Consider the following 20,830-nt stretch of genomic DNA (forward strand, 5'->3'; position numbering starts at 1 on the left):
GTGATGGCAACCAGAAAGGCAGTTTTTAAAGTGAGAAGCCTGAGAGGACAGTTATGAAGAGGCTCAAAGGGAGCGCACATAAGATAAGTAAGAGCCAAGTTCAAGTTCCACTGAGGCATTACATAGGGAACAGGAGAAAAAAGATGAGTAATACCCTTAATAAAGAGATTTACAACAGGGGACTTGAAAAGAAAAGGCTGATCAGGAAGCCTAGCAAAAGCTTAAATGGCTGAGATTTAGCTCTTTAGTGTGCCCAGTGCCCAGAGCATAGCCCTCAGAAAGAGGGGCAGAAAGGGGATCCACAACCTTTGCTGTGCACCACGCCACAAATTCTTTCCATCTGCAGGCGTATACTGTCTTAGTGGAGGGACGCCTAGCTGCCAAGATTACATCTCAGACTTCGGGAGGAAGGCTGAAAGCTGTCAACGGTCTCCACGCAAGAAGGTGGAGGCTGGACAGGTTCGGGTGGGGGACCATCCCTTGCTGCTTCAACAGAAGATCCTCCCGAAGAGGCAGCCGGATCGGAGGATCGATGGCTATGTGTAACAGCTCGGGGTACCAAACTCTTTGTGCCAAATCCAGAGTCACAAGGATGAGTTGGGCTCGGTCGTGCTTGATCTTCTTCAGCACTCTGAGCAGAAGTGATATAAGCAGAAAGGCGTACAGAAGACCGCAACTTCACTCGTGATGAAAAGCGTCGCTGAGCAAGTGCCGCCTTTGAAATTCCAACATGCAGAATTGCTGACATTGCGCGTTCTCTTTGGTGGCGAATAGATCTAACCAAGGCTCTCCTCACTGCTGAAAGAGACCTTGAGCCACCTCCGAGTGAAGATGCCATTCGTGATCCAACATGCACCTGCGGCTGAGTTCGTCTGCCCTGGTTTTCAGAGAACCTGCCAGGTGTTGAACCACCAGGGATATGCCCTGATGTTCCAGCTATGTCCAGAGGCGCAGATCCTACTGACATAGGGTCCACTACCCCACCCCGCCCTGTTTGTTGCAGTACCACATGGCGGTGGTGTTGTCCGTTAACACCTGCACTGCTCTTCCCCCGATAGAGGGAAGGAATGCTTGGAGTGCAACACGAATCGCCCAAAGCTCCAGAAGGTTGATGTTCTGCCCGGATTCCGCCGGAGACCAGAGGACTCTGATCTCCGCCTCTCACATGTGGCTGCCCCATCCGAGAAGTGATGCATGGGTCACCACTGTGAACTCCGGTTGGGGTGTGGGAGAGGGATCTGCCAGTGACCCAATCCTGGTTAGTTAGCCACCACTGCAATTGGCGTGCAGTGTCCTCCGAGATCTGGACGAAATCAGACAGGTTCCCCTGATGCTGTGCCCACTCAACTTCAGATCCCACTGCAGAGCCCACATATGCCACCTGGCATGATCCACCAGCAGGATGCAGGAGGCTATCCGGTTCAGTAGCCGCAGGGTCACCCTAACGGAAACCCAGGATCGAGGCTGAAAGATCAGAATCATAGCCCGAATATCCCGGACTCGCTGCTTGGGAGGATAGACCCGAAAATGCGTTGTGTCCACAACCGCTCCGATGAAGAGGAGCTTCTGAGAGGGAGTCAGGTGTGACTTCGGCATGTTGATGGAGAACCCCACCAAATGCAGGAGGTCCGCCATAGTCTGGAGGTGGGAGATGACAGCCTGGGGCGAGCCGGCCTTCAACAGCCACTCGTCGAGATAGGGGGAACACTGGAACCCCTGATCTGCGCAGATGAGCGGTGACCACCGCCATCTCCTTTGTGAACACCCGAGGGGCGCTGGTAAGGCCAAAGGGGAGCAGGGTAAACTGAAAGTGCTTTTGACCTAACGTGAACCGCAGGTAACGTCTGTGGGCCGGAAGGACGGGAATGTGGAAATATGCGTCCTGCAGGTCCAACACTACCATCCAGTCTCCAGGATCGAGGGCAGACAGAACCTGAGCTAGCGTCAACATTTTGAGCTTCTTCCGGAGGAAGTGGTTGACATTCCGGAGATCCAAGATAGGACGCAGGCCTTTGTCCTTCTTGGACACCAGAAAGTAGTGGGAATAGCAACCACGACAACGTTCTGAGGCAGGAACTCGCTCAACTTCCTGTTGGAGAAGGGCCAGATGATCCTCTGACATGCGATAGTATTGTAGTGGCATGTCTGGGGGGGGGGGTAGTCTCAAAGGTGAGGGAGTAGCCCCTTTGGACTATTTGCTAAACCCACCTGTCCGACGTGATGGTGCGCTAGTGGGGGAGGTGATGGCGAATCCTGCCACCCACTGGCGATTGGTGGCCCTAAAACGTCAGACTAGGAAGGATTTGGAGGCTGCTACAGAGGGGGCGCTGGTGGACTGGCCCGCTCTCTGGCCCCTAAACTCACGCCGGTGGGTTCCACGTCCCCTGCCGCACAGAGGCTGAACAGCTTGCGCCGGCGTGTGGCGGTGGGTGACGGGGCATCTCTTCCGTAGCCACGAAAAGGGTACTAAGCAGACTGCGTAGGGAGGGAGGTGGAGAGGCCCAAGGACTTGGCCGTAGCCCGAGAGTTCTTGAAGCGCTCTAGCGTGTTGTCTGCTTTGTCACCGAACAGGCAACGGCCTTAAAGGGCATGTCCATAAGGGTAGCTTGGACATCCCCCGGAAAAGCTAGTGGACCTCAGCCAGGTGTAGCATTGAATGGCTACCGATATGGAAATCGTCCTGCCTAGCAAGTCAGCTGTGTCCAGCCCACAACGGATGGTAAACTTGGCTGCGTCTCTCCCCTCGGCGACTGCACAGGAGAGCACGGCCAGGGCCTCCTCCAGGCACTGTGGCTGCACATGCGCTAACGTATGCCACACAGAGTGGGTGTAACAACCCAACAGACATGCAGTGTTTAACGACCGCAGTCCCAGGCTGGAGGAAGAAAACATCATCCCAAGGTGGTCCAGCTTTTTGGATTCCGTATCAGGTGGTGCGTTGGGGAATGCACTTCTGGACGTTGAGGATTGGACCACCAAGCTCTCAGGGGTGGGGTGTTAGGGGAGGAAAGTGGGGTGACCCCGGGGCCGGGCGGTGGCTTCGGGCAATCATCCTATCCACAGGAGCCCCTGTGTTGGGCCTGGACCAGGTGCCCAAAAGGATGTCAGTTAGGCTTCATTAAACAGAAGCAGGAGCCAGAGGCCGCGCCGGCGGCATCGAGCTGCCCAAAGATGGCATGCATCGCTTAGTCGACCCAGTGGGCTCCACATGCAGAGCCACTGGAGGGTCGTGGCCTGCATCCCTCAACGCGTCGGGCAACGGATGTGGAGAATTCGAATAGCGACAATGCTTCTTCGACGACTTCTTGTGCTTTGACTTACCTGAGGAGTGCGAAGACTTGGAAGAAGACTGGTGGTGGTGCCTCCACGACTGGTCCCTCGACCACCCCCGTGACCGAGACCTTGAGCAGCACGGAGCAGACTGTCGGGCCTCAGGAAGCTTTCGAGAACCGCTCCCGCAAAGACTTCAGATTCATGGTCCGGCAGTCGGAACACGACCTGGAGTCGTGGTCGTGTTCCATGCAAAACAGTCACACGCAGTGCGGATGGGTCACCAGCATCACCGTCGGCAGGAGCCGCAAGACTTGAAACAGGGCATCACTACATATACCAGGAGTTGAGGACACAGAAGTCACTCAAAAGGTCTGTCAAATATTGACTGGCGGTACCGCTCTTTGCGGATCTGCGCTGGCTGGTGCGGAAAAAGAAAGAACTGACATCATCACGTGAGGGTGGCGTCTAAGTAGCTGCCGCAATGTCATCCCGGCAACCACAACGCCGACAACGAACGCAGAGCCGACCGACATCACCTTTCGATGTACAGGGGTACTGCTGATGAAAAAATTCTCCGGATCCAGTCTAACGCCTGGGGGTAATTCACAAGGTAAGGAATCTATAACTGTCTCTTTCAGATTTATAACTTATTGGGGAGGGTGTGGAGAAAGGAGGGCAGCACTGGACCAGATCGGCATGGTTACTTCTGTTTTGATTAAGATTTCTGTCATGATGTATTCTGAGTGAGCTATATGTATTTGTTCTAATCATTACAATATTGGATATTGAATATAAAGTGTTTGCACAACTTCTTTCACTTGCGGTGGATGGCTAATAAGATGTTCCAATTGAATGCACTTAACTTGGTATTATGTGGTAAAATAGTTCTCTGTAGTTCCGGGTTATTTAAAACAAATTAAATATGATGCTCCGTTTTCAGATCTGCCATTCAGCTTGCTTTGAATATACCATGACAGTATGTGTTGGTAAACGAAATACATGTCAGTTAACCAAATAAAGATCTTATATAGTGAGGTATTGGTATGTAATAATAGTAAATTAAACTAATCTGTTCTATTGCTACAAGCTCATTGGCACACTGGGAATAAATGAATGTCTCGTAATTTTGGGATACGGTTTCTTTATTTTTAGGGACTCATGCTTTTGGAAATTAATATCAAAGGTGCTCATGTACCAATCTTTGAGAGGTGTGCACTAGTTGTCCAACAATCATATTTCTGGCATTATACAACTATATTTAGTGTTATGATTTAATTACAGGAAACTTGTGAAATGTATTCAGAATATGTGAGATCAGACTGATTTTGAAGTGTTTCATTTAGGTAAGACGTGCTATTCACAGATTTTAGTGGCCTTTCTACAAAATGTGTTTGGGGTTGGAAGTAAATAGATACTCAAGATAATGTTTCAGACTTTAAAATGAAATCTAAATTAATTAACTTGGCAGTTAAATGACTGTTTTATGGAATGAGTGTGCAATATTTTCCTTCTCAGGAATGTTTAATTACTTATGGTATGGGTGAGGATGTTAAAATGTTAATAATGGTGCATTTTTCTTATGTAAAATCGAATTCTAGTCCTGACAGAAGTAGTAGGCCAACCTCTCATCATTACGGTCATTTGATTCAAAACTATTCTCTTTTTTCTTGTTTGAGACCGAATGTGATACACGTTTAAATTTGTACTAAGCACTTTTAGTTGATAAATGAATAAGTTTAAATGGCTTGTGTCGAATATTGGGCTATTTCACCTTAGTGGTGATATACCTTTAGAGGATGACATTTTAGAATTGTGTCTAGAGGCATTTTTAATGATCAAATTATCTTTAAACTGTTTGCAAATATGTTTTCCTTGAGAATTTGTAGAAACATATTGAGTGCTCTGGACTCGTGGAACTTCCGATTTGTGATGCTGAATATGTATGAATGGACCTCATTACTAATTATGTGTGCCCTTTTCATTAGTTTTCTTTGAGGTACTTAATTAGCTCTTCAGGATTTTGGTACAGTTAACCTAGGAACGTACAACACCCACCTTTGTGGAACAACGTAGGGGCAAATTCCGATGCAGTTAGGAAGGCCTCCTAACAGCATTCGCTCCGTCCGAATCAGAAAAATGTCTTTCGGACCGAATCAGAAAGGTTTCCGACCGAGTAGGATGCAAATAAGGTGTTAGGAATATCCCAATCCGAACCCGATGGCATTTGAAATGACGAAGCCATACAGAGCAGAATCGTACGTCTCTAAGAGCCACATTTCTGAACAACCGAGTACAATGCTGGATTCGGACAGCCTTTCTGAATCGTGCAGTCTGTCTCGATTCGGCAGTCAGAATCAGACTTTGGGGGCCCGTAGCGGGCCCCCTGCAACCGGAGCCTTCCCAATCGGGCCCGTGGGGCTACCCAAGGGTCTCCCCTTACCAGCCATGCACAGTGTAGTGTGACAGGAACCAGGGGGTGCCCGCCACAGGGTGCCGGATTTTCCCCAGCCACCCCTTTCATCAATGGGAGCCTATGCATTCGGTCGGAACATAGGTTTCGATTGAAGTCAGTGGGAGTCTGACAATCGCATCTGGAAGCATCCGGATGCATCCAGATGCATCGTACTCGGTTGGACTCTGCCAATCAGAGTCGGTCGGAAACCATTCCCAAACAGATTTGGTCGGGAAGATTTCCAAACCGCATCGGCCATCAACATATATCACAACCGTCCAAAAAATAGCTCTTTCTACATAGTTGCAATAAAGACAAGTGTATAAATCATTTGGTGTACACATGACTACTTCTAAAAAAATCAAAAGCTAAGCAAGTTAAGTTCAGGAGTACTTTCATTACTAGCTTGTAGTTTCTTATTTTACAGTGATTAGTGCACATATTTTTATTTCCCACCTTCCTGCCATAATCTCTAGTTCTACAAACACACTATGCAGCCAAGAGACACCAACTCATCCATACTCTCTCATGAGAATCTAAATGTGCAAAATGAAGAAGGAATCATAGCAGTTACAATAGATTCAACATTTGTATAAGATGTCCAGAGTGTTACATATAGAATATCAAATTATTTCTATTAAATTCAATTAGTTGATGAGCTTACTTGGTTATGACGTTGGAGAAGAGTGGCACATATGGTTTCAGTTCTTCAGGAAGGAAATTCAAACTGCAAATAGCTCTGAAGTACACCATACCATTGGTAGGCTGAGCACAGTACTGAACAGGCACGTCACCAGCTGCAGGTAATCAATAATTGAAAAATTAATTATGGATATTATTTACGCTACACTGTTATGCAGATGAAATATTGTCCATGGTATTGGTAAACCAAAATGTTTGATATCTGTACAACCTCTTGGTGCTGTGAAGGCTGAGGGAGAGGTGATACCAATAGATGGTTTGGTAGTCATTCAGTTCAAACTTTATTCGGCTAATTAAAAAAAACAGCCATAAAAGTACATAAAACAATTAAAAAGTCTCAAGATAACAGAGTAGAATAAAAGTGCCTAGTTCAGAGTAGCACACTACAAAATCTACTAATTCCCACAACTAGTACAATCTAATACATAATCTTCTTCCCCAAGTTGATAGGCTTCAGAATAAAAACAATGACATTCAAACACACTAAATGATCATTTAACAATAACAAAAAGTGCAAGGCCACTTTGTAGTTCCTAATATTCTGTGCAGCAAAAATTGGTTTAAGATAGTAACGCCTATAGCCAGAATAAAAACAAGAAAATAGTATAAAGTGCATTGTGTTTTGCTTACTTAAACCATCACATGGGCAAGATATCGACTCCGGTAGAGACAACTTCATCGAGGGGAAAACCACCAGGTGGTGCACAATCCAAGCCAGAACTTTGTCAGCACATATTAATGTTGATTATTGGTAACTAGGGACAAATAGAATTGGTATACTTTCTCCAAAGAGACATATAGATGCGGACTGTTGATTTCTTCAGTTCCGAACTCATTCTAAGGTCCGCCCTAACTTTAATCAGATTCTTGGTAAGAATCACGACCTTAAAAGGATCATCCCACACTGACATTTTAAAAAGGGTGCTAACAGAAGAATTAATATAAAACAATCACAAAATGCATGCAGCGTTATCCAGGGTTAAGCAATCTAAAATAACCGATTTAGTAAAACTAGTCTCTGCTTTTGGCCAGTGAGGTTCAACTAAAAGCAGTTCCCATAAGTAATGTAATCCAAGCTCTTGGTGAACAATAAAAGTAGGAGCAGAGGTGGGTAAACAAAGAGTGTTGATAAAACTGTTTTCCTCAAGTTGCAATTACTTACTATAGGTATAACCCGAAAGGCCGGCCCCGTAGGTAGCAGTAGCCGCACCTCTAGCCTTACATTTCTCGACCATTTCTGTAATTGGCTGGCTACCCAACCTAGATTTAAACTTAAAAATTCTGTTGGTATTTCTGGCCATTTTAGATTTAGCATTAAGAACATATTGGGTCCATCGGCCATTGCATGTAAATAAGACTTCCAAATAACAGTTTATGCCAACAATAGGCGTATTATAGATAAAGAAAGATCTACATTTTTTGAGATTTGTGCCCACAGATCATTGGAACAGTTCTTTAATTATAAATCACCATACTCTGAGGCCATAAACTCTCCCAAATAACTCCTCAATTTCTGAAGGCTAACCAGGGTCCTAGATAACACAGCATCTTCAGCATATAACAATGGTATGGGACGCCCTGCAACGCAAGGAGCATTGGCTTGCATGGCCTTTAAAAAAGTACCTACCCCATTAATAAAAAGGGAAAATAATAACGGGGCCAAAACACAACCCTGTTGCATGCCTCTCCCCACTTTAAAAGTAGACAAGCATTCACTCTGTGGTCCGTAGCGTACTTGAAAGAATTGCTACTGGAGCACCAAGGAAAGTAAACGTTGACCATAAACTAGAGTGGTCAACTAGCTCGAATTTGCTACTTAGATCCACAAAGCAAAGATAAGGGATCTCAACTTGGACTGGGTATATCTCCCATTCAGCAGATCCAAGTTAACACATTGGAAGAAAATTAACCTGATTGTTATCTATAGCTGTTAACTGCATACATGAGGGACCAGGAATAGAAGCAGCTCCCAATACACACTCAATTTCAGACCCCAACAGCAGACCCAGAAATGCCCCCAAACCTAGAGGGTACCCTAACAGTTTGTTGGGTCCCATTAGGATTAGAATTAATGGCAGAACAATTCTCGCCTAAATTATCAGAGGGTGGCTCCACTGTATTACGTATTGCATGATTAATAAAAACCTTTTCAATCACTACATAGTAAAACGTGTGCAAAATGCATAAAGCAACACTTTTTGTGATAGAAAGGTTAGTTAAAATTCATTTAAAAAATGCAGTATATCCATAAAATTACAAAAGAATAGGAAAACTGGTATACAGTATAATCAACAAGGTGCGATGGATGTCATGAAAAAGTGCAGGGTGTCATGTTTAAGGACCATTCTCCTAAAGAGTTCCTAGGGCAGTCCATATTTTTATAAAATTAACTTTAAGAGTCATCGAAATCTAGAGATGCACATCGAAAAGTGCATGTTTGTCAGTTGCAATCAGCGGTTTTTGTGACAGAATTAATGATAAAAAGCGTTAGAATTTGGTACACTGGCTAAAAAGCGATTTAAAATCCCAAGAGAAAGTAGTTGTAACAGTAGAAGATTCCCGCAAGTAACTCAGAGATCAATGAGCTTGGGTTAAGGACCAGTTTATTAAGGGTTAGCTTTGTTTTTACTGCACTCATAAAGCGGACGAAGCTGCAGGCCGACCACACATCGCTTCCCTCGGAGCAGGTTTACACCGCCTGTCTACATGTTTGTATCTGGTTTTTGAGCAGGCGCTGCTTTATTAGCTGTCTTCGTTCCTAGTCTAAGCCCTTGCAGATGCACAGTAGTTGTAAGACAGGTGTAGGACATCCTCTTCGTCTCGCCACATAGTATACAATGATTGGTTGTGTTTGTGCATTTCCTTGGAGGGAGGTGCCGCTTTACAGGTAAGATTCCCAACCGCAGAAGCAAAAATCTTTCCATCATGCGTGTCGAGAAGCCTGTTTGTGGCTTGCACATAGAGTACCTCTGGATTACAAATCATCCATGAGCCTTCCTGCTTAGTGCTGCTTTGTCTTCTTCAAAGGATACAATAGTTACTGATTTATTTTTATTGAAGCTTTTGTGGGGTATACTGGTTTCCCATATGTCCTGCAAAGCAAGAAGCCTAATTGCTGATTGAAGGCAGTCCATGGCAAGACTGTCTTTTTTCCTCATCATCTCCTTCCATAAATAAGTTCAAGGTGTCTGGTTCGGCTCCCTCTATTTTGTGCCAGCATTTGGCATAGGCACCTTTTCGTGTAATTTCCTGCTTTTGGAGCCTGAACGCCAGCCTTATTTGTGCTGGGGAAGTATATTGTGGGATATTGAATATTGGCCTTGGCGACCACCTTATCCAAGGTGATCTCATCTCGCTTCTCATCGATTCACTACCATAAGTGATTGTCGGAAGAAGCCTAGCTCGAAGCACTTCTAGTAGAGGGATGAGATTAGGGAAGGTTATTTTGTGCTTAATGTTTTTTAGTAAAACTGCCAATAAGGTCCCTCTGCCTTTAATAGCCGCCTTTTGTTTGAAGTACGTGCCCTTCCTGTAGAAGATTATTCCCAGATATTTATATTCGTCGACCGTCTCAAACAGCCGGTCCCCCATCATCCATCAGGGTTGGTGTTTTTTGCTCCGCTGGTTTAACACCATGAGTTTAGATTAACACTGGCCCCAGCCATTCTCGTATTAGCCATACTACAACAAAGGGAAGTTATTTCGTCAATTTTTAATTCCAGACGCTTCAATTTCTCCTTTTGTGGTAAAACCATATCTTTGACAATGTCAACAAAATTACGTAGGGCAGGAGCCTAAAGAGAGTCATCCATAGGGGCAGAGTGATCATCATCCCTAGTGCAAGTTGGGGGCAGTCAGTACAATAGAGCTTGGAATAGCAGCCACCAGCCTTTTAGGCTTTCTCTTGCGTTTGTCCTCTGGTGACTGGACCAGGGAAGAGGAAGGGATGGGGGGGGGGTGAGGGGGAGCTAACTGACTACAGGAAGCTCCTGCAGGGTGCGATTGACCTGGACCTCCTGATTACCACATAGTCCACTTGGTAACAACGCCCCCTCACCCCCCAGATCAGACTCCCTGTTGTTTTCCATAGGATCACTTGGCCCAGCCATACCAAGGGATAGGTGACATTCAGCCAGATCAATCTCTTTAGAGATAACTCCCACCGCTCATGCCAAAGAGTCAATGATGGTACGTTTTGTATCTGCTACGTGCTTGGTAAACCCCAGCCTTGCGTTTCCTCATGCTATCAGAAAAGTCCACAAAAAGGATTCACTTATTGAACTTAATTTCCTTAATTGACACATGGTATGCTATGCTATGACTAGTCGATGGCCACTTACTTCCATTTACTGGGTGTAAAATGAAGAGTCCAGCTGTATACGATGGACGAGAACGACCACACCATACCAGGGAGGTTAAAAGGAACTAGAGGTCAAGAGGGTTGGTCTAGGCCAGGGCTCGAAAAATCCCAAAAATGCAGGACTAGTACCTTAAAAAAAATTCTCGACCTAACTGCAACCTACTTGACCTCTGTCTCTGAAAGTGAGCAAATGTGACAAGATAACAAGATTTAAAGGCATCTTTATTGCTCATTAACTTTGTGAGCAATAAAAATGCCTTTAAATCTTGTTATCTTGTCCCATTTGTTCTGTTTTTACAGACAGAGGACAAAAGTTGGTTTGTTTTCCTACTCACCAGAAAGGGCGAGTAGGACCTAAAAACAGCTCGACCTTGTTAAATTTAGCTCGACTATGCGAGTGGTCGAGTGGAATTTTCGAGCCCTGGTCTAGGCCAACCTCATCCAGATGCGGACAGGCCTGGGCTGCGGGAGGCCCACACGTTTGTAGCCCCTCCATACTTACTGTGGCAAGCTGGGGGACAGAGACCCCCATAAGGAGTTTAGCAGCACCTTTGCGGTCCACGCACATCCCGGTTTTGGCGTCCCACTCAGTGTCTCACACCGATTTTATGGGGGTGCGCAGTCCCTCATCCTCACTGTGGCAAGCTGGAGGACAGAGTTCCAAACCAGCAAAGGGTTTAGCAGCAGCGTTGCTGCCCACACAGCCCGCCTTGATGTAACCTACTTTTACCAAATCATGCTGGCTTCCAGAACATTCAGTAATACGGCAATCTTTGCAGTCTGATCTTCTTGAATCAAAATACTTACTGACATGTGATAACCACACAAACCTGGTTATAAGAATTGTACCAGGCACGGTGGGTTTCATGTACTTGGCACACAGTCCCTATTGCTTACAAGTCACACTTGTACACTTCGGCTGAACTGCGCTTTTCTACCATCGAAAAAGTTTTGACTGCAGTGTCGATGGAGATTCTAAAAGAAAGAGCGCCCTCGCAGGGAAAATGCATGTTGGTTGTTACACCGTATCCTGCCCTTGAGGCGGTGACGAGAGCCAGTGTACCAAATTCTAAAGCTTTAAATCCACGTTGGATACAATGGGTCACTTCCTTGGCATCTCCGGATGTAACGTTTATCTTTGATTCCAAATTGCAGACTCAGAAGTACTTACAGTATGAATTTGTTCATCCTGCTCCTTTGTCCTTGCACCCGTTTGAGGATTACTATTGTATCATTTACACTGACGGTTCGGCGCAACCGGCGACGGAATCTAAGCATGCTTATTCAGCGGCCAGCGCAATAATGGTGGGTACCATGGTGAATGGCGAATTCAAGTCCGATGTCGTGCACACGCAGACATTAGGGGACCGTACCACCCAGTTGGCAGAGCTACGTGCTTTGGTGCTTGCACTAGTTTGCTGATCCCCGTGTGGCTACTCTTATTGTAAGTGACTCATACTACTGTGTTTAGTCTTTCAATGACAATTTATTCTTTTGGACTCAGAATGAATATCATGATTCGAAAGGTAGCACAATTAAACACAAAATGCTTTAGGTTCAAGTCGCAGAACTAATAGAACGTCTGCCTCTCGTGAATGTAATTCATACTCTTGGTCACCAGCGCGTAGGAGTACACATTGTTGGTAACAGTCTTGCTGACAAGGCAGCAAAGACAGCAGTGGCGACATATTTAGTAGCAGCAGTTACAAGGTCCAAAAGTAAGATTGATGATGACATCTTGGCAGCCTTAGCTGCAACAGATAAGGTAAGTGATTACCCTAGAGGTTTCCCTTCTAAATACTCTTATGATTTAAGTCCTGATAAAGTTCCCTATGTAACAATTAACAACGTTGGTGACAGATTGATTCCTAATGCGGACCACAGGCTCTCCTTGATAACAGCCGCTCACGAAGGCATGGCCTCAGCCAATGCAGGCATCTCAGCGACTGTCACTATCTTGCAGCAACGTTACTGGTGGCACGGTATGTACAAACAGACTTGTGATTATGTCCTTACTTGTGACATTTGCCATCAGATTAAACCTTCTACTGCTGCGCACCCACCACAAACACAGGTGTACATATCTAATAAACCACTTGGGTGTTTTTATTTAGATCACTGCGCTCCTTTCTCCTCATACTGCGTATAAGTTCATCTTAGTTGCAGTGGATTCGTGCACACACTTACTATGGCTCTGGCCACAACGCAGTGCTGAAGCTCGAACTGTCATCAGGGATTTGCGTGTCTTTGTGAGAATTTTTACATGTGGCACCCTCCATTCGGACCATGGTCTGGCGTTCGCCTCGAAGGCGTACAAAGAAACCATGAGTTCTTTGGGGGTGCAGGTCAAATTTTGTCTCCATACCGCCTGAGGGCAATTTTGTTGTGGAGCAGATGAACCACGACTTAAAGCAATTCTTGAAAGCTAGGGTTTTAGGTACTGGCAGAAACTGGTTGGCCCATCTGTATAGCGTTCAACGTGCACTTAATAATCTCCCTAGAAGGTCTCTGGGTGGGCGGACCACATACAAGATGCTCTTTGGCATAAAAATGTACTGGACTTTGAGGGTCTAGACATGGCGCTGCCCGCACCCTTTGACATAGATGATCATTCTGCTGTATTACAGAACCTACAAGAGACTCAAGACAGTCTTGCAAAGGAACACTCACCCTCCACATCTGATGCTGCACTTCAGATTCCGGTAGTTGGCTGGCTACCTCGAGTCGGTGACCTGGTCCGTGAGAAGGTTGAGAACAAGAAGTTAGGCTCCTCTTATCGTGCACCTGTTCCAGTGCTTGGCGTGCAGGGTACAAGAACAGTAATTTTACCTCCACTTCCTGGTCGAAAGGATAATGGGTACATCTCTATTGACAATGTCAAATTACAACGAGTGGCTGATTCCTCTTCGTACGACTCCAGTGGTCTCTTATCCAGCAATGCTGAGAAATTTTGTTTTGGGCTCGGCAAACATCATCAGGCGTGACATTGCCATCAAGATGCATACAGTTACTAATCCATTATTGAATCCACCGGCTGGTGATCCCCATGAAGATACTGAGTATACCTATCCCACAGATGTGTCGTTGCCTGGTGTGCAAACAAGTGCAGTTGACCAGTCCCATTTTTCATTTGACACAGTCTACAACATCGAGTTCCCCATCGAAAATTTATATTTTTGCTGTGTGGTTTAAGAGACATGTTTTTATAGCCCCTTGGACTTACATTTGGCTGGTGCTTTTTTCAATCTTTTTATTCATGTCGATTGGATTTGGAGTTGTATTTTTTCGTCTAGTGAATGGATATTATGTTAAAGAAAGATCAACAATTAGGTTAACTGATGGAACTTTGGCACCTCACTCCTCATCACACATCTTGAAGAGGGACCAGACTTTTGTGAACATCAATGCCTGGCCTGTGTTAGATGGGATGCTGTAAAATATCAAATTGATGGCCCTACAGAGGTTATTAAAGTCCCTAATGTCCTTCGTGTTTCTACGGGGGATGTTGTGAAACAAAACATAAGCTCTGATGATTGGGATGTCCAAGCCGTAGAGGCTCTTTTTTCTGATTTGAAATATTATGCTGCGTTTGATGCTGAAGATTTGTACTTTGACTGCAAATTATGCAGACTTATTCTGTTACCAGCACGATGGCAATAATTTCCTGCATAAGGCAAACACATTCAAAAATGTGGTTAATTATACACAATGGGAACAATGCCCAGCTCCCATTGAAGACAGCTCGAAAACTCTTGAAATTGTTTACATTTTTTACTGATTTTAAGCACTCTAATCCTGAAGCCTTGTATTTTAAAATAATTGCAAAAGCCTCTTCCAAAGTTAGACTCACCCACACTCAATTGCTGTATTCAAAGTCCTTTATCGATCAATTAGCTATAGGAGGCTATGAGCTGTGGAAAGATACAATTGACCTTAAATCTGTTTGGGGTTCTAAAGCCTGGCAAGTGCAAGGCACTGAAGCTTTGCATTATACATGTCTCACCCCTAACCACATGTTTTTGAACTCTACGATTTCACAAACTACTTGCTTTGGATTGGCTACATCTAAAAAAATTAAATGCCCCTTCTATTCCGGATATGGGTGCTTATTCTACATGGGACAATCCCACCAATAGGTCCCTTGATGAATTGCAGTCCCTGATAACAAATACCTCCTTTAATATTTCCAGCTTGGATCCTCACGGTTGGTTATTATGGCAGAAAAGTTCGGATTCATGCCAATATCGTTTTCTGTGTCTGGCCCCAGGCTATACACAGGCTAGGGTGGACTCCGGTTTTGAAAGCTCCCGTTCTGTTACTACCTATTCAGTGGGCAAATTAGGTCATAACTGGCTTAAACATTCCACTCTGACGTCAGTTAAACTTAATTTGTCCCAATTGACTGACGATGTGGATTTGAATGACTTTGTTAAAGGCCCTGTAGGAGGCAGGTCCAAAAGATGGGTATACTATTTACAATGAAGTCTGGAAATTGTCTCAAATTGAAGCTGCTTCTAGATTGAGAGCTATTGATGAAGCTAATTTAGAAAAAAGTGCTTGCTGTTGTTGACAATAGCATTAATACTCTTTCTTCCAGAATTTACACCTTGGATAATATTGTGTCATCTGTTGTGGATAATGTACAGAATGAAGTGTCTGTTTTGTACCATGGTCAAAATCAATTACGATCTATAATGCAGTTTCCTTAGACTTTACAAACTTTAAAGTCTGGGAAAGTGCCTTGGGACTACATGAATACCTCATCTCTGTTTTTACCGTTTAGTCTGACTGAAAAACAACAGTTCATGTCCATGAAGGATGCAACATATTCACTTTTACGTATTGAAAAATTGGAACCTTTACCATTTTCTGTTGCTGAAATTAACTCAGCTGTATGGCTGATTCATGGGTTAATAACACTGCCCTTCTCCTTGTTTAAATTCAGTTCATGTATGAAACACTATACCATAGGTAGGTTTGACCCATTGGGAAGCGCCTATCTCCATGAAGTTTGGTCTCTGCCATTCACATATAGGTGCCTGACAGAGGGTAAAGAAGTTTATTTGAAGGGCGAGGAGTGGACTTCTACATCTGATCACTCACTGGTTTGCAAGAACATACAATTGCACGGCTCATGTAACGCACAGGCCCCAAATTTAGCTTGCATTTTAAAAGGTAATCCAGTGCCAGCTATAACACCAACTTTCATGCTACTAGCGAACAGTAGCTATTTACTTTTAAATAATTAAGCTTGCTGCGGTATGCTGGCAGGGATTCCGTACATTGTGACCGTCTCCCAACGTGTAGTTTGCTGTAAAAATGTGCTTTTCCCACCTCCGAATGGGAGACTCGATGTATCCTTCTGGCCTTCCATTCCGACCTTGAAAGCAGAGTTCAACAAGATGAGCAGAATAAGGTTTCTATTGTCCCAGAAAGAGGTCGCCCTTACTTCTTTCTGTGAAACATTTGTCCTTCGCGTGGCTAACACCCGCACCGAGGTGCATGCGCTTTTAAATACTGATCTCCTACTACATTTTGGCGCTTTGATTCACACTATATTCAATGCCTCGTCAACAACTGGCTTGGCGCATTTTTTCAAAGTTGTGAGCTCCGGCCTAGTGACCTCATTCCAAACAAAATTTGCTGTGATGCCGGCATTTTTTCATTCTATTTTTTCCAGCAACGTTGGCGGGTTACCATTCATTTTTGCCTTGGCTGCCTGTGCGCTGCTGTTGACTTGTTTGCTCCGAAATGGCTGCACAATCTGTCACAAGACAGTCTGCCCAGGCGGCTTCAGCTTAGAAATCGTATGCTTGAATATTATGGAACACTACCTCTGGCCACCTTGCGTGTAGCCTATGGATTATCTTTCCGCTTTTCCTACTTTACTTGCGTGCAATCAGTTTTCCATTGCCTGGATTTTTGTTTAGAATGGGCCTTGGATTTGTGTCTCACCAATACGGCCTCTCCTGCCCCAGATTATGATCGACTGATGTGTCCCTTATTGGCCCATGAGTTGGACTGTTCTGGTATCGGGATTATGGCCTTTGCAGTTGCGCAGAGTTCTAGGTGACTTCCTGGCACAAAGTTACCTTGAAGAACACGCAAGTTGTCCTCTGATGGTGCTAGAGGCTCCGGCTATTGTAGGAGATGTATGTTCTTTCGCTTTATTAAATTGGATGGCTGAATCGTTTGCTGATGATAACATTGACTTCCTCTTGGAGGCTGTTGCAACATACTGTGCCTATACGTAGATGGATTGAATTGGCACTTGTCCATCTTCAACGCGTACTGAACTCGAAATAAAACATTTAAAAAAAAAAAAGAATTACCATTTTTTTTTCCTTCTCCATGATGGACAGTATACGGCCCCTTCTTGGTTTTCTGTTTTTTACCTAACAATTTCGAACTTATCACTTCCAATTTTACAGTTTGGCAGATTATGAACTTGGTTCTGTCTCACTCGAACTTGAACTCTGCGTTCCGAAATTGCTTCCTTTTTTGTGAGGGGAGGGTGTAGAGAAGACAGGGTTCTGCTTGCACAGATTGCTATGTTAGCATACGTGTGTCAGAAGTTTAAACGCCATTTTGCCACTTTGCAACTTTTGCACACAACACTACATTTAACTGTTGTTGTAAGTTAAACTGCTTGAGCTGTAAGTTAAACTGTCTGTTTTTCACATCCCTAGAGTTGCACAGCGACCTTAGTCTGTACACTGCGTGCAGAAGTCTTCAAGGTCATAATAACAATTTATGCTGTGACTCAGGTTGATCGGCCCACGCTCTAGATACAACACGCACAGAGCTGCAACCAACTGAACTTCTAGTGCCATTAATATTGCACTGCATGCATAATTTGGGCACTTGGAGAAAAAACCTTTCCAGAGACAGTGAGCTTTGCTCATCGTTTTATTTCTAATCATATGCTTGCTTCTGTTAGCCAAAATACAACATCTTAGAGCACGTAGATAAAAATAAACATTTTAAACTTTTCTGTGTCTCGGATTACTCACGTTGTGGACTGGTATGAGAATAAAAACGAAAGAGTGTTCTTGATTCCCACCATTCCTGAGAGTACCCTAAATTGCATGTTCTGGGTTGTCTAATCATTGGTAGCTTCGCTGTAGTACAGAGAACTAATGAGACACTGATGCTAGTTGGATAGGGGTTCTGGGTACGGAGGTGAGATTTTTGGTACGCCACAATTCACTGAGATCCTGGTTTCCTGTGCATAGTTCTATGCATGAGCAGAATCCCCGCAACGAGCTCTGAGCAGTGGCACATTCGAAGGCAAGGTAAAACTCCATGGCATCATCCTCATTTACTGAGAATTGGACAGCTTTTCGATCTGAAAACTTGGGTATCAAAATTGTGGCAACATACAGATGCCAGAGAAAGTCTCCCGCCAGGGAGACGTCCCCTTCGCGCACTGCTGGTCTATCCCAAAGCCGGGTACTTCTCTAGCATATAAATTTCATGATCACGCTCCATGTTCTTTTCCAGGACACGGAGCGTTCGTCTGATGCACGATAGAGAATTGAACCCACCCCATATGAAGGGCTAGACCAGCCAGAAAAGATGTGTTTTGGAACATCAAATTGATTTGCATCATTAATCATGATCTAAGATTGAAAGATTGAATTGTGACTGAATGGCAAGCTTTTGGGATGATGAAATAAATCCTGATTTGGTTTACCAACTAACATCAATTTGTGGATTTGAATCTTCTTTCACGGAGAACTTTTTGTTGAACTTCATCATTTGAAATTTATATGCTAGAGAAGTACCCGGCTTTGGGACAAACCAGCAGCGTGCAAAGGGGACGTCTCCCTGGCAGGGAGACGCTTTCACTAGCATTGTTTTCCACGCCCTGCGGACCAGAGGAAGATACCCTCCACAGAACGCAAAAATAGAATACCCTGTTGAACACTGGTATTAACTACATAGGAGTGCTGGTACTTACTTCAATATTTGTATAGATGCATACGCCTTTAGAGTCAGTGTCCACTGATAAAATACTGCACCCAGCACTCCTTTTGATAGGTTTACATTGTAATTGTCTGAAAGGCATGCCAATAGGAACAGCAACGCCTCATAGAAAACAAATTGTGACTGTATTATGCAGATCTTCAGTCGCCATGAACAGGCCCAGGGGTTGATGCACTGGTTTGGTGAAACTGTGTTGCTTTCAGTGTATTAATTAACTAAGAAAAAGAATGCATTAGTGCATCAGCTGCACAAAGTACAGCCCATAAATAGGAATAGGCAACCAGTGCAGTTTCAATAGACAAGATGCTTGTTTATCTTTCACACCTAAGGCTTCCATGTCTAAATCAAGTTTGCAACTAATGGTGCTAAAATCAGGCTTCACACTTAAAATCTCCAGTATCACAGTAGGAAGTCGGTCAGTGAACAGCATGGTTTTCTTTTCCACATTGCACTTTACCTTTTTTTAAAAAGAAGGCTGGTTTTTAGGTTCAAATTACTTATAAAGTGTTCTACTGTTGAAAGATAAAATTGTACTGCTGCTCATAAAGTCGGGGCGCTTGCAAGGTGGGAGCTGTGTTGTGTTGTGTGGGAGGAGAGGAAAAGGAGCCTTGTGGATCAGACAGCTAGCGATGCCATTTTTAGGGCGAACATTTGAGACCTCTTGTTTATACTTTAGTATATATACTTATATGTGTATGTACTTTGTGGGCTCTGGAGATCAACCCTAGGACTTGTATGCTTCCGCTTAGGGACTATTTTCTGTTAAATGCCTCTATATATAGGTCTTGATACAAAATGACCAGCAGAGGTCAGTAACATACCAGAATTGCTTTCTGCTGAGGGACTTTGTTTTTTTAACTTTTCTGGCAACTGCCTATATACAACCTTCTTTATAGAAAACGACCAGCAGAGGTCAATACAATACAAGAATCACTTTAGAATCCTCTAGACTCCAGTCCATAGACACTGTCCTCCACGAGCACCCGTAGACAATATTTTTTTCAGATCTTGTATTTTCAGTGATATGACCACTGAAGGCCCTGCTTTTACATTAAAAACAGAGCTTTGGACTACACCATTTACCGCTAAAAGGCAATATTTCTCTCCATGTGTTCCCATACCTGGCGTGTCACGCAATTTGGTGCTTACCTTCCCTCCCTGTTAAAGAACAGTAGGTGCTTCAGCACCTAGGATAATGTACTGCATAGCAGAATACATATAAGCTCCCAAAAGGTAAGACTGATTGCATTGCAAATGCATTGCAAATGCTTGTTTGGTTAGTGTGTGCTGTGGTGGTCACAGGGGCTAATTTTTAAAAGAAGACAAGCTGCACAGACGGGCCGTCGCCGTGCCAAAGGCAAGCCCATTTGCACCGGTCAGAGTCCCAGAAGCGTCCGGCACCAGATATAGCAGATATTTACTTAGAAGCCTTGCTTCGGCGACCAAATGTAAAATGGAGCCATGGGATCCCTGTCTAGGCTGAATGTTCGATGCATAGATTGTGACTTCCACCTCACTGTTCTGAGTGGAAAGCAAATTTTCTCCCCGAGCAGGGCAACTAGGAAAGGTGCTACTCTAGTTCGTGCTGCATTGATTAACGCACGTTCGATGCAACAACACGCTGACCATATTTATGGTCTTCTAGAGGAAGGTAGTCTTCATCTTTTATGTATAACAGAAACTTGGCTATCTGATGGTTCTAATCCCTCTATTGCCAACGCCAATCCAAAGGGTTTTAACATTCATAAAACCTCCAAGGGGAGAGGGGTGGCAACGAATAGTTTTCTTACCTGTCGGTGTAGTTTTGCAGCTTGAAGATCTTTCTGGATTCACTATGCTGTGCATTATTCCGCGGTCTTGTGGTTGGGTCCTGATTCGTAGTCTTTTCTTTGTTTTTTTTTTTTTTTTTTCTTAGCCCAGGTGGGCGTTGGCGTCACACCCCCTTGGGTGTATTTCCGGTGACGTCGGCATGCTTCCTGCGGAAGCTCCCACTCTTGGGCGCCATCTTCGGGTTCTTTTTTTCCGTGTTTCTTTCGTTTCCGAAGTAATGTCAA

At 44.4% G+C, this 20,830-nt stretch overlaps 1 protein-coding gene across 2 annotated transcripts in view; it reads right to left on the reverse strand.

The window, feature by feature from the left end:
- PITRM1 (pitrilysin metallopeptidase 1) overlaps positions 1-20,830 on the reverse strand; it is a 434,374-nt gene that overhangs the window by 226,943 nt on the left and 186,601 nt on the right. For both annotated transcript variants that reach the window (XM_078663309.1, XM_078663308.1), the window contains one exon: positions 6,390-6,522. In XM_078663309.1, coding sequence (XP_078519435.1) covers positions 6,390-6,522 — 133 coding nt within the window. The remainder of the gene's footprint in view (positions 1-6,389; positions 6,523-20,830) is intronic.

This window comes from Lissotriton helveticus, chromosome 10 (assembly GCF_964261635.1).
Source record: "Lissotriton helveticus chromosome 10, aLisHel1.1, whole genome shotgun sequence".
NCBI lineage: Eukaryota > Metazoa > Chordata > Amphibia > Caudata > Salamandridae > Lissotriton > Lissotriton helveticus.